The following is a 13,248-nucleotide window of genomic DNA, read 5'->3' on the forward strand; positions in this document are numbered from 1 at the left end:
CTAAGAGGTGGGAGAACTTTACAAGAGAGGGGCTGGAAAGGGACAAAGCGCAGCTATGTCCACCTGTGTCTGGGAGACCAGCTCCTTACCCAGGAAAGGAGGGAAATGCTTCCCATCCCTTTTGATCTCTTCCTTTTTCTGAGCCTGGCACCACTTCTTCTGCAAAAGCCCAGGGTCAGAAACTCAGTTCTTACCTGTTCAGTCCCAACTCCTTCCTATGCCCTTTACAACTACAGGTCTTCAGAGCAAGGGCTCATCTCTGGGGAACGAGGCTGAGACTCGGAAAAACTTCTACTCTTCAAGAAGGGCTCAGTTACATTCTTTGGTTAATTCGCAATTAGACAGAAAATTAAAATATCAACAGTACTCCATTCCTGAATAGACTTGTTAATTTTTAGACATGGAACATACATCTCTGTAGTGCTTTTAGAATCAACAAAATAAATGCCACATCATCCCCACATTTGCTGTCATCAGATTATCAAAGCAACCAAAGTTAATACGTAGTTTGAACATTTAATCTGTAATATTTTCTCCCATGAGCCAGCAAGGACTAAAGAGATGTAACATTCTTCATGTACAGTAGTAAAATTTTCTCCTACCAAGAAAAAATTTGAGTAATACTCTAGAAATCCATCTGCTGGTCTGGCAGTGGACAGACTCCCATTGAAAGAGTGGAGCAGGGACTCCAGTTCAATAGACTTCTGTCTAGTCACAAAGTCTGGGGCCAGTCAGCACCGAGACCTCTCTGAAAGGCAACACCTCCCAGCCTAATTCTCGCTTCTATCTGGCAACCGCCTAGATCCTAAGCAAAGTAAATCTTGCAGATAAATGAAACTTACTTGTTTTCACACCTAAGTTTTCTTTAGGTTGCCTGGATTTGACAGACACACTTGCCAAGTGTTTACTTCTCTCCTTTCTACAACAGATCACATGGGATGTACTTGAATCGTTTCTGGAGACCCACCATGCTCATTGTGAATTTCAGGGCTGTTCGCAGAGCTCTTGAGGTGTACAGAGCCGTTTCTCTGCACATGATCCCAGGCTTCTGTGCCTTTTGACCACTCTGTCTGTTTTCCAAGTGTTCCTGTCCTCTGCATGTCCATCTCTGCTTCCAGTGTGCCTGCTGGTCAGCCTAGTATGGATGAGGGAGGCCCATAGCCACAGTGATCGAAACTGTCCCTGAAACTAAAATGGTTTACAGTTATTGAGCACTGACTAGGTGTCAGGCACGTCATCAGTTGTGTGTGCATTAACCCATTTACTCCTTACAACAACCCTATAATGGAGGCGCTAGCCTAAAGGTTCCTCTTTGAGGTGAAAAAGCCGAGGCCAACAATGGAGGCGCACAGCCGGAAGGCGGCAGCGCTGGAGCCTGACGCAGGCAGCCCCTGACCTGCGGAGCCTGCCCTCCTTCCCACTCACTCCCGCCTCCAGAAGCGACCACAGTCTGCGCAGGCCGGCCCCATCCTTGCTCCTCCGTGAATTCCGGAGCCCTGCGTTCATGGAGGCCTCTTTGGAAGCACCTGGCATTCACATCACAGTCTGAGAAAAACTAATTTGGGCCCCACTCTTTGGAAGAATATCCAAATAGATAATACACTGTCCTGTCTAATCAAGAAAAATGGGGAGAAAGCACAAAAACAAAATTAGAGGTGAGAAAGGGAAAATAACCAAATACAGAGGAAGTCTAAAGAAGCCAAAGAAAACATCTGATCTTTTTGCTCATGTGTATTTGTGCTACACAGTGCATATGAGATTTCCAAATGGAAATGTTAAGTAGACCATTGTATGTATGGTTCACAATCGTCCCCAACAAACTTTATGTACTGTCACGTGTCCCCGTGAGTTTGTCTCCAGCAGGCACTTCGGGGTGGCAGGGGGAGGTGTCCCACGTCCCTGAGGGAGGAAGACAATCACATTTCCCTCTGCTAGAGCAGTGGTCAGCAAACTTACGGTCCACAGGCCAATGCAGCTCCCCACCCATGTCTGTAAACAGTTTTCTTGGCAAACAGCCAGGCTCCTTCATTTCACGTGTCACCTCTGGCTGTTTTTGTGCTGCAGTAGAGACTATTTAGTCCTCAAAGCCTAAAATATTTACCATCTGGTCCTTTACGGAATAAGTTTGCGACCCCTGTGCTGGAGTCCTATAATTTTTCCACTTTCAGGCTAGTTTCTACTTTATAGACATTCTTTTTCTTATATTCTTTTCCATTATGGTTTATCACAGAATATTGAATATAGTTCCCTGTGCTATACAGTAGGACCTTGTTGTTTATCCATCCTCTATATAATAGTTTACATCTGCTAACCCCAAACTCCCAGTCCTTCCCTCCCCCACCCCCAGTCCCCTTGGCAACCACAGGTCTGTTCTCTATGTCTGTGAGTCTGTTTCTAATTCATAGAGAGGTTCATTTGTACTATATTTTAGATTCCACATATAAGTGATATCAGATGGTATTTGTCTTTCTCTTTCTGACTTATTTCACTTAGTATGATAATCTCTAGTTGCATCCATGTTGCTGCAAATGGCATTATTTCATTCTTTTTTATGGCTGAGTAATATTCCATTGTATATATGTACCACATCTTCTTTATCCATTCATCTGTCAATGGACATTTAGGTTGTTTCCATGTTTTGGCTATTGTGAATAGTGCTGCTGTGAACATAGCAGTGCATGTATCTTTTTGAATTATAGTTTTGTCTGGGTATATGCCCTAGAGTGGGATTGCTAGATCATATGGTAATTCTATTTTTAGTTTTACCTAAGTAAAAACAGTTTGGAGACAGAGCTTGCTAGGAATGCATATTTCTCTTTACGAAATGTCTCAACAGGATTCATTAATAAATGCTAATAGCTTCTTTTCAAAAAACATCTTAAGATTTTGTACTTATTCTATCAAAGAAATGGTCCGGCTTCTTAGTATCATCCACATAAAATGAAAATGAACTATGCTTAAGACTTAGAGGAAACAAGGTAAGTGGGTTTTTCTTTTTTCCTAAGTGGTCCACAGTTTCCACCATCTGCCAGGCCCTCTGATGTTTTTTTCCGAAGAAAAAAATAACCCTGGGGGATTCTAGATGCTTCTTGCCTTCTACAGCTTTCCCAACATCCCTTCCAACATCAGTGGTTTTTTGTTTTTTGGTTTTTTGAGCTTGGCAAGACTCAGCATAATAAATTAATATGAAAAGGTGGAAAAGAATTAAGTGCTAGAAGTTTCCACACTGAGTAACAGTGAGGAACCTCCACACTGTTTTCCATAGTGGCTGCACCAACTTGCATTACCACCAACAGTGTAAGAGGGCTCCCTTTTCTCCACACCCTTTCCAGCATTTGTTATTTGTAGACTTTTTAACGATGGCCATGCTGACTGGTGTGAGGTGGGACCTCTTTGTAGTTTTGACTTGCATTTCTCTAATAATTAGTGATGTTGAGCATCTTTTCATGTGCCTACTGGCCATCTGTATGTCTTCTTTGGAGAAATGTCTATTAAGGTCTTCTGCCCATTTGTCTATTGGGTTGTTTGGTTTTTTTGTTGTTGAGTTGTATGAGTTATTTGTATATTTTGGAGATTAAGCCCTTAGTTTCTACTTTAAGTTATTGGTTCAGAATTTCCAAACCAAGGGAATTCCCTGGCTATCCAGTGGTTAGGACTCTGTGCTTTCATTGCCATGGGCCTGGGTTCAGTCCCTGGTTGGGGAACTCAGATCCCACAAGCTTTGCAGCATGGCAGGAAGGAAGGGAGGGAGGGAGGGTGGGAAAGAAGGAAAGAAGGGAAGGAGGGAGGGAGGGAGAGGGATGTGGAACAATTTAAAACAAAAAACAAAAAAAGAACTTCCAAATCATGTAGGTGGTGCAAATTCAGCCCTCAAACATGTGCGTGCCTCACGTGCAGTGTCCCAGTTTCTTTCAGATGCTCTTTTTCTAGCCATGGCCTCTGGAGGGACAACCTTGAGGCTTCTCCTTGGACCAGCACAATTGTTCTTATCTCAATTTTAGGGATTCCTGGCTATATTGGTTTTCTTTTGCTGCATAGCAAATTATGGTTGTTTAAACACCCAGTTTAAGCTCACAATTCTGTCAGTCAGAAGTCTAGCATGGTAAGGCTGGCATCTCTGCTCAGGCTAAAATCAAGTTGTCAGCCAGCTACATTCTCATCTGGATCACGGGGTCCTTTTCTAAGCTCATCCCTGTTATTATCAGGATTCAGTTCTTTGTGGTTGTAGGACTGAAGTCCCCATTTTCTTGCTGACTATTGACCTCTCTCAGCTCCTATGGGCCACTCTTGAGTCCTTATACCATGGTCCCCTCCATCTCAGCAATGGAGAACCTCCTTTTCAAATCCCTTTCATGCTTCGAATCTCTCTGCCTTCCTTTTCTGCCTCCAACTGAAGAAAACTCTGCTTTTAAAGGGCCGGTGTCATTAGTTTAGGCCCAAGGGGTAATCTTGCTTTCTCACAGTCAACTGTGCCATATAACATAATCTTATGACAGGAGTAATATCTCAGCATATTTATAAGTTCCACCCATAATCAAAGAGGAGGGCATAATCAAGGTTGAGGGTCATTTGGGGACATCCTAGAAATCTGCCTATAACACTGGATTTTTGCAGGGAGCCCCATTCCAGCTTCCTACCACACACAGGCCTCAGGCTTCATCTCCAACCCTACTCAGGCTTATCAAACCCCGTCTTGGAATACAGTACACCTTTTTCCTAATCCCCTCATGGACCATTCAGCTTTAGCTCCCCCTCCCTGCTTTGGCTTTTAGTTTCCTTTTCATTTTCCATACCTGAGATTTTCCTTTTTTTGCTTTCAAGATTGGCAAATATTTACAAATATTTTTGTTATATTATAACCAGTATGTTTAAGTGTTTGGAATGGTTCAGGTTTTTCCTTCAGCAGCATGTCAGCCATATTTTCCAGAATTTTAGGGTTATCAAGCTGCATTCCAAGATTACAGAGTCCATTAAAGTCAGTGGATCCTTGGAGTCCTAACCCCAGTGAGGAGCAACCAGAGTTTTACAAAGAATTAATGGTTAATCAATATGAAAACTTAACAATGTGTCAGGTCTAGGGGATAGTTTCCCTGTTTGCATTAACTTTGCTTACTGTATCACTGGGAAAGGGAAGATGTATGAAAACCAATGAAAATAAATTGCAGTATCTTTCTGAGAACTAGACCCTGTCTAATAAAACAGTCAGATTAATTGACAAAAGACAGTTTCCTTAACTGGGTTATCTTGTCCAATTACTTATTATTTTCAGATAGATCACCATCACTAAACACATAGTTATTCTGTTTCCATTTCAAATCTGCAAGCTGTTTTCAAAATTGTTGTTGTGATGCTTTTCTTCAGATGTGGCTGAGCAGTATTTTCAGGATAGCATGGCTAATCTTAAGGATGCTGAAGGGATAGGAAAAGCCAAATTTCTTTCAATTCAAGATGATTATTGCCATTTTCTACAAGTCACTGGACAAAAAGAGGTAAGTGAGTTTGGACCACAGCTGACTAGTTATTTACCTGGGCGACCCAGTTGATATCCAGAGGGCTACTCCTGCACTCTGAAAGCATTAAGCATCTACCATGTGCAAGGCATGTGCCAGGCTCCACGGGGAGAGGGATAAATAAGGCCAGGCAGCCACTCTTGGGCAGCTCCCAGATATTCGCTCTCGGGAAACAAAAGAGTTCGTGAGAACGTAGATGCCATGTCCACCTGTAGAGTATCTTAAAGGACTAGAAACCTTGAGAACTCAGTGGACAGACTCTGCTTACCGCAGCCTGTGGTTCTGGCTGGCATAGAGGGTGGAAGTTAGTATGTCTAATTCCTCTCTTATTATCTTAGCTAATGGATGAAATTTGCATATCTAATAAGAACTACACAGTGCAGAAGTTACAGCTCACTGTACATTGAACCATACAGGCATGTTTTCCATGGCTTGTAAAAATGGAACCAGACCCAGAATTTATATTCATTGGTAGTTAAACCCTTGGGAACTTATTCCATAAAAAGCCTAACAACTACCAGACAGCCACATGCTTGATTTATACAGATTTTTTTTCCAACTCTAACCTGTCAGTGGGACTTCCCTGGTGGTCCAGTGGTAAAGAATCCGCCTTCCAATTCAGGGGACGTGGGTTCGATTCCTGGTCAGGGAACTAAGATCCCACATGCTGTGGGGCAACAAAGCCTGCACACCACAACTACTGAGCTCGCGTGGCTCAACAAGAGAGCCCACATGCCGCAAACTACAGAGCCCACGCACCCTGGAGCCCGTGTGCCACAACTAGAGAGAGGAAACCTGCACGCTACAACTAGAGAGAAGCCCATGCGCTGCAACGAAAGAGCCCTCATGCCGCAACTAAGACCCGACGCAGCCAAATAAATAAATAAATATTTTCAAAAAAACAAAAAACAAAAAACCTCTAACCTGTCAAGGCAAATCCTTGAGATGAAAACCTTTTTATTTCCTCTGCTGTTCTGTAGACCTTCTCCCCGACAGCTCTCTCCTAACCCTTAATCCTTCACCCTTCTCTCAGTTGATGTGAGTTTAAGGAACATAGGTTTTTAATCTAGATGCACGAATGATCGTCAGGCCAAAGTCGGGCTACAGTAACCATAACAAATGGAGTTTCCATATTTTTCTGGATCACCCAACCAAGTAGACAGGGGCCTTCCAGGGACCTCAGATTCTAGAACATCTCTCAAAGTTCTATGTGGAGTGCTCAGGGCAGAAATCTGAGGGGAATTCTGCCCCCATTATGCCTCACCCCTTCCGGCTCATCAGTCATTTTTACCTTCAAAATGCCCCTTGAATCCAGCCATTGGTTGCCATCTCCACCTCTGTCAGTCATCATCTCCCACCTGGACCTCTCTAACAAACTCTGGCTCCCCAGCTGCTGCTTCCACTATTGCCCTTTTCTAATCCATTCTGAATAAGGAAGCCATGGTGATCTTTGCAAAAAGCAGATCTGATCAGTGGACCCCCATTTGTAAAATACTACACTGGCTTCTCAGTGCCCTTAAGATAAGCCAGAATCCCACATTGCCCACAATACCTTGCACGTTATGGATTATGCTGACATCTCCAGTCTCATTTTGCCCCCTCCCCTGATCTGTGTTCCAGCCACAGTGACCTTTTCTAATCCCCACTTCTGGGCAGTGTCAGCTTTTTTTTCCTGCTCTTGGAAGGTTCTTCCTCATTGATCTCCTGGCTAATGCAGATCCATCCTTCAGGACTCACCAGCTTGCCTGATTCCCCTCCCTCAGTCTTCATTAGATTCTCCCCACTATTCTTCATCATAGAATCCTGTCTGATATAATTATATAACAGAGTAATGTATTACAATAAAATATTGTGGACGGTTACTGTCTCTCCCTGACTAGACCAAATTCCATGACAGCAGGGACTCTTTTATTCGTGGTGGGGGAGCGTTGAGCCAATGGGTGGATGGATGGATGCTTGGCTATGGGCTGCCTGACTGCTCTGGCTGCCACAGGGCATCCACCCTTTTCCCCATTCCTGTCTGGCTTCCTGCCCTGGTGCCTGTCATCACCGCTGCCACACCTCACTGCCCTCGCCCAAGTCACCCAAATCAGTGGCATTGATCTAAAGATGTACCTCACTTCCTGAGGCCTCCCCTGGAGATTTTAGCAAACTGGCTCTTTTCATTCTACAGCCCCTGCCAGCCCTTCTGGTGCCCTTATAAGAATAGACAAAGCTGCCTCTTCCTCAGGTGGGTGCAGCCCGTGCCAGAGCACATTGCTTAGAGAGCGGAACATGGGTCGGACTTCAGCCCTCCTCATTCTCCTGCCAGGCACCCTTGTGTGTGACACAATCTGTCCAACCAAATGTGTCACCTTGTGTTATGCTCACCCTTGGTTACAGACCTCACTGTGGGTTCCAGCAGGAGCTGGCCGATGGGGCTGGGCCCAAGGACAGTCCCAGGCACGAGCACAAGGATGTGCTCAGACCACCTCAGATGTGTCACAGCCTACATGTGGGCTAGGACCCTTTGCCAACAGGAAGGTGATCTTTGGGAAGGAAAATGCTTTTTAAGGTAAAATGTAAGTGAAGTTTACTTTGCCACAGGTTAAAAGATACTCTGTGTTAAGATACTCTTCTAGTTGTGCTGCTCTGCTGCTCAAGAAGCTTCTCTGACTTCTTATTCCCCATAAGAAAATCTAAACTCCTCAGCCTGGCATGAAGGTCTCCACCACCAGCCCAGCCCGTGACTCCTGCCTCATCTCCCTCTGCTCCTCTTCCTACTTCCTCTGCTGTAGTCAAATTAGTCCCCTCACTGGCCTTGAACGTGCCATGTGCTTCCCCCAGCTCCCACTGTGCTCCCAGGTTCCCATGCCCTCTTCTTAGTCCACCTAAATCCTATTTATTCTTCACTTCTCTCCATTAAGCTTTTCTAACTCTCAGAGACTGTCACAGTCTCTTTCCTTTAAACCCATATCCATGTGGCATCTCTTCCATTGCCATCTCGACTTGCCATTCAAGTTCATGCACATCTATCTCTAGTTTCCCCAATCAGGCTGTAAATGGCGTTGAGAGCTTCATTTAGGAAAAGGTGTCTGGCTCTTCTTTCCATCATTGGCCCCTCCAAGCCTGACAACCAATTTTCATGGAAAAATTGCCAAACCCAACAGTTGCATCACAGACACTGGGAAGGGACACGACAGGCTTTAGCATCAGGCACGACCCATACCAAGGTGGGTCACACACTTCACAATTTACAGTTTCTCTTCCCCAGCAGTGATTTATCTTTCCATCATCTGAGAAATTGTTTCTGCCTTAACAGTGCCTTTTACTGTGGTTCCCTGATCCCACCCCCAGCATCTAATTCATATTCTTGCCAATAAAATGAGTAAAGGCCTTGCGAACTTCTCTATCTGGGGAGCGCCAGCAGGATGCCTTCAGGGCTATGCGGTGGGCAAGGCTCCTTCACTGGTTCCTGCTTTATTCGGCTCTATTTTTCTTTTAAGTTCCACTTATTTCTCCCATATTTTTTTTTTAAAGATTTCCTTGATGTGGACCATCCCCAAAGTCCTCAATGAATTTGTTACAGTATTGCCCCCGTTCTGTGCCTTGGCTTTTGGCCGTGAGGCATGTGGGATCCCAGCTCCCCGACCAGGGATCGAACCCGCACCCCCACACGCACTGGAAGGCGACATCCCAACCACTGGACCAACAGCGAAGTCCCTATTTGGCTCTTAAATTGGGCATTTGCGATCTCTACCTGTAATCATGCTTTCATGTAGAATATCATAGAAGAATTTCAGGAGAAACATGGGAGACCGACATACAGGGCTTTCCCTCTGTATGTCTTGGTGTATGACTGAAGAGATTAATGCCAACTCATATTTTGTATTCCATGTTGGTATAAATAAATCAGATAAACCAAACAAGATGTCAAATATATTTAACTTTTCACCATGTTGGAATGTTTGCTTTTGGTTTCCTGAACTGTTTCTTGTGAGAAATGGAAAACCCTGGAATATGTTCTGGATGTTCTGTAAGTAGATAAATGCCAGGAAGCTCTGTAGTTTTCACTTACATAAGAACATCACTGTGCACAGAGGGAGAAGAGCCTGCAACTAAGAGGGATTAAAACTGGCAGGATCCAGATCCTAGATCTGACACTGATGGGCTGACTCTGAGCAAGTTTCTTGACTGCTCTGTGCCTCAGTTTCCTCCTCTGTCAAACAAGGATTAAAATTGTCCTTATCTAAAGGAGATGGTGCAAGTTAAATGAGCTCACACATATAAACTGTTTAGCACGGTTCTTGCCACATAAAGGACACGATGCAGTACATGTTAGCTTTTCTTCTTACTACTCAACTAAAATGGGTTCCTGTAACATCTGAGATGGCTTTTTCTCCAGGGGTCCTTTATGCATTCTCTCTTCAGAGTTCAAACCATTCCTGTCCCTCACAACCCCCCCTCACCCCATGTATATTATTTCCTGATTCCTATTTAAGGAGGAAAGTAGGCTCAGCTCATGAGACACTCTACACAAATTCATTCCCCTAAAAAGTGAAAATACATATCAGTTACATCATTTTCTTAGGAGGCACTGATCTTTATCCAGCTTTGAACTTTTTATTTAACCAGACAGCTTTTTGTTCCTTTCACAGAGAGCTACCTCCATCCTGAGAGAGTCCCTGGAGGCCAAAGTGGCAGTGTTTGGCGATCTCAGTCCCGAGGTGGCAGAGACATACCGGCTCCTGGGCGGGGCTGACCTGGCACAGGGGAACCAGAGCGGGGCCCACAAGAAACTGAAGAAGGTAAAGCTGCAGCCCAACTAATGCGGGAAAAAAACCCTCCCACCCTTCCCCACAGGTAGCTTTCTCTCCCTCCACCACACTCTTTTTTTTTTATAACCAAATTGACTCTTTTTTTTTTTTTTTTAAGTTTCATTTATTTTTTTTATTTTTTTTTAAATTTATGGCTGTGTTGGGTCTTCGTTTCTGTGCGAGGGCTTTCTCTAGTGTGGCAAGCGGGGGCCACTCTTCATCGCGGTACACGGGCCTCTCACTATCGCGGCCTCCCTTGCTGTGGAGCACAGGCTCCAGAAGCGCAGGCTCAGTAACTGTGGCTCACAGGCCCAGCTGCTCCGCGGCACGTGGGATCTTCCCAGACCAGGGCTCGAACCCCTGTTCCCTGCATTGGCAGGCGGATTCTCAACCACTGCGCCATCAGGGAAGCCCCACACTCTTTTTAAATGAAACTTTACAAGTGGCTTATTTATGTAAGATGACATCACTTTTGCAGTTGATCTCAGCTCACAATTTTTGGGGCAAAAGGTACAGTAATCCTCTTATGCACATAGATTTTTAAATAAATTATCAATTATTCTTTACTATGAAAATAATTTTAAATTTGTACATAGCATAATTTATCAATCGTATTTTATTTTACTCTTTCTGTACACCCAGTTTATAGAGGAACTCTTTGTGTGTTCTTCTAGTACTTATGTTTTTTTTTTTTTTTAATTTGGAGTTTGTGTGGCTGGCATGAGGTATGGATCTAATGTTATCTTCTTCCCAAATGGCTGCCCAGTTGTCCAGCACCATTTTATTAGAGAGTCCATCTATGCTCCAGTGAGTTAACACTTTAGTCACATACTACATTTCCACATGTACTTGAGTCTATTTCTGAATTTCTTTCTATTCCACTTTTCTCTTTGTTTATTTGAATCCCAGTACCTCATTGCCTTAATTATAGAGATTTCATAGCATGATGTAGTACCTGGTAGGATTAGACTCCCCTCGTGGTTTTCTTTTTATTTTTTATTTTTGGCTGCATTGGATCTTCATTGCTGTACGCAAACTTTCTCTAGTTGCGGGGAGTGGGAGCTACTCTTTGTTGCGGTGCACGGGTTTCTCAGTGCGGTGGCTTCTCTTGTTGTGGAGCATGGGCTCTAGGCGTGTGGGCTCAGTAGTTGTGATGCACGGGCTTAGTTGCTCCGTGGCACGTGGGATCTTCCCAGACCAGGGCTCGAACCCGTGTCCCCTGCATTGGCAGGCGGATTCTTAACCACTGTGCCACCAGGGAAGCCTCACTTGTGGTTTTTCTATATCAGGTTTTCTAGATATTCTGGCATCTTTATCTTTCCACATGAATTTTGGTATCAACTTATCTAGCTCCATAAAATGTTTGGTGGTATTTTTTGGAGAATTGTTTTATTTGTAAATGGACATTGGGAGGATTGACATCATTATGATGTTGAGTCATTCTACCAAAGAACAAGGGATGTCTTTATATGTGTTCATGTCTACTTTTGTATCATTCAGGCACATTTTAAAGTGTTCCTCATATAGGTTTTGTACATTTCTTACTAAGTTGATTTCTAAGCATTTTATCTTCTTTAATGCTACTATAAGTGGAGTTTTATCCACTGTTACACCTTTTGACTGGTTATTTTTGTGTATACGAAGACTATAGGTTTCTCTGTGTTAATTTTATATTCTGCTAGTTTGCTTAATTCTTTCCTTGCTTGAGTTAATTTGAGCACCGATTCTCTCAAGTTTTCCAGGTGTACTGTTACATCATCTGCAAACAGTTTTACTTTCTGTTTTCCAAGTTTTATGCCTATGATTGATTTATTTTGTCTAATTGAATTGGTTCATACTTCCAGAACAGTAATAAATAATGTGGAATAATAGGCATCCTTGCCTTGTTCCTGATCTTAATGGAAATGCCTCTAGTGATTCCTCATTTAATATATGCTGGCTTTGGACAAAGATTTATATATATTTATCATGCTAAGGAAGTATCCATGAATTTCTATTTTCATGAGCTTTTTTAATTAGAAATAATTGCTGGGGTTTTTTTTAAATTAGAAATAATTGCTGGATCAAAGGCTTTGTCAGCATCAATGGAGATAATCAGATGATTCTTCTTAGATCACTTAATATGGTGCATTTTATTATAATATTGAGCTAACCTTGCATTCCTGGAATAAATCCCCTTAGTCATAATGAGTTATTCTCAATGTGATGTTGATTCTGTTTGCTAACATTTATTTTTTGCAAATATTTTGCACCAATATTTGTAAGTGATATTTGTTTAAGTATCAATGTTATCTTGCTTCATAAAAATAATTTGGAAGTTTACCTTTATTTTCTATGCACTGAAGGATTTTATACAACATTAAAACTATCTAGTCTTTGAAAGTTTGTACCACGTGTAAAACTCTTTAGGCATGGTGCTTTTAGGGGGGAAAATTCCTCGACAATTTTCTCTATTTCTTCTACAAACAAATTGGTCTGTTGAAGCTTTCTATCTCTAATGGGGTCATTTTGGTAAACTGTGTTTTTCTAGGTAATTATCTATTTCATTCACATTTTCAGATTGATTTGCATAGAGATTTGCCAAGTAGTCTCATGGATTTTTAAAATTTTTACTTTTTTAATAGTTATTTTCCCATTGTAATTCTTAGTTTTTTATTTGGATTTTCTCACTTTTTTTCTTGACTGAGTTAGTGGTTTGTCTATTTTGTTAATTTTTCTAAGAAACAGAATTTGAATTCTATGGATAAATTGCCTTCCTATTCTCTATTTCATTAATTTCTGATTTTATCTTTATTCTTTCTTTCTTTGTGACTTATTTTGTTTTACTCTGTTGGAGTTTTTCCTATCTTTTTGAATTGGGAATTTAATTCATTTGGGTTTTTATTTTTATTGATCTAAGTGTTTTAGGCTATGAATTGTCCTCTCATTATTGCTTTAAATGC

The 13,248-nt window shown here is 42.4% G+C and overlaps 1 protein-coding gene across 3 annotated transcripts in view; it reads left to right on the forward strand.

Annotated features, from left to right (window-relative positions):
* Positions 1-13,248, forward strand: part of TTC23 (tetratricopeptide repeat domain 23) — a 112,616-nt gene that overhangs the window by 86,089 nt on the left and 13,279 nt on the right. For 2 of the 3 annotated variants that reach the window (XM_082448451.1, XM_082448452.1), the window contains exons 8-9: positions 5,362-5,489; positions 10,148-10,297. In XM_082448451.1, coding sequence (XP_082304577.1) covers positions 5,362-5,489; positions 10,148-10,297 — 278 coding nt within the window. Of the gene's footprint in view, positions 1-928; positions 3,747-5,361; positions 5,490-10,147; positions 10,298-13,248 lie in introns of those variants that run through there. The other variant, XM_082448453.1, reaches the window with a different exon arrangement.

Source organism: Balaenoptera physalus (genome assembly GCF_965194825.1).
Source record: "Balaenoptera physalus genome assembly, chromosome: 2".
In the NCBI taxonomy this organism is placed as follows: domain Eukaryota; kingdom Metazoa; phylum Chordata; class Mammalia; order Artiodactyla; family Balaenopteridae; genus Balaenoptera; species Balaenoptera physalus.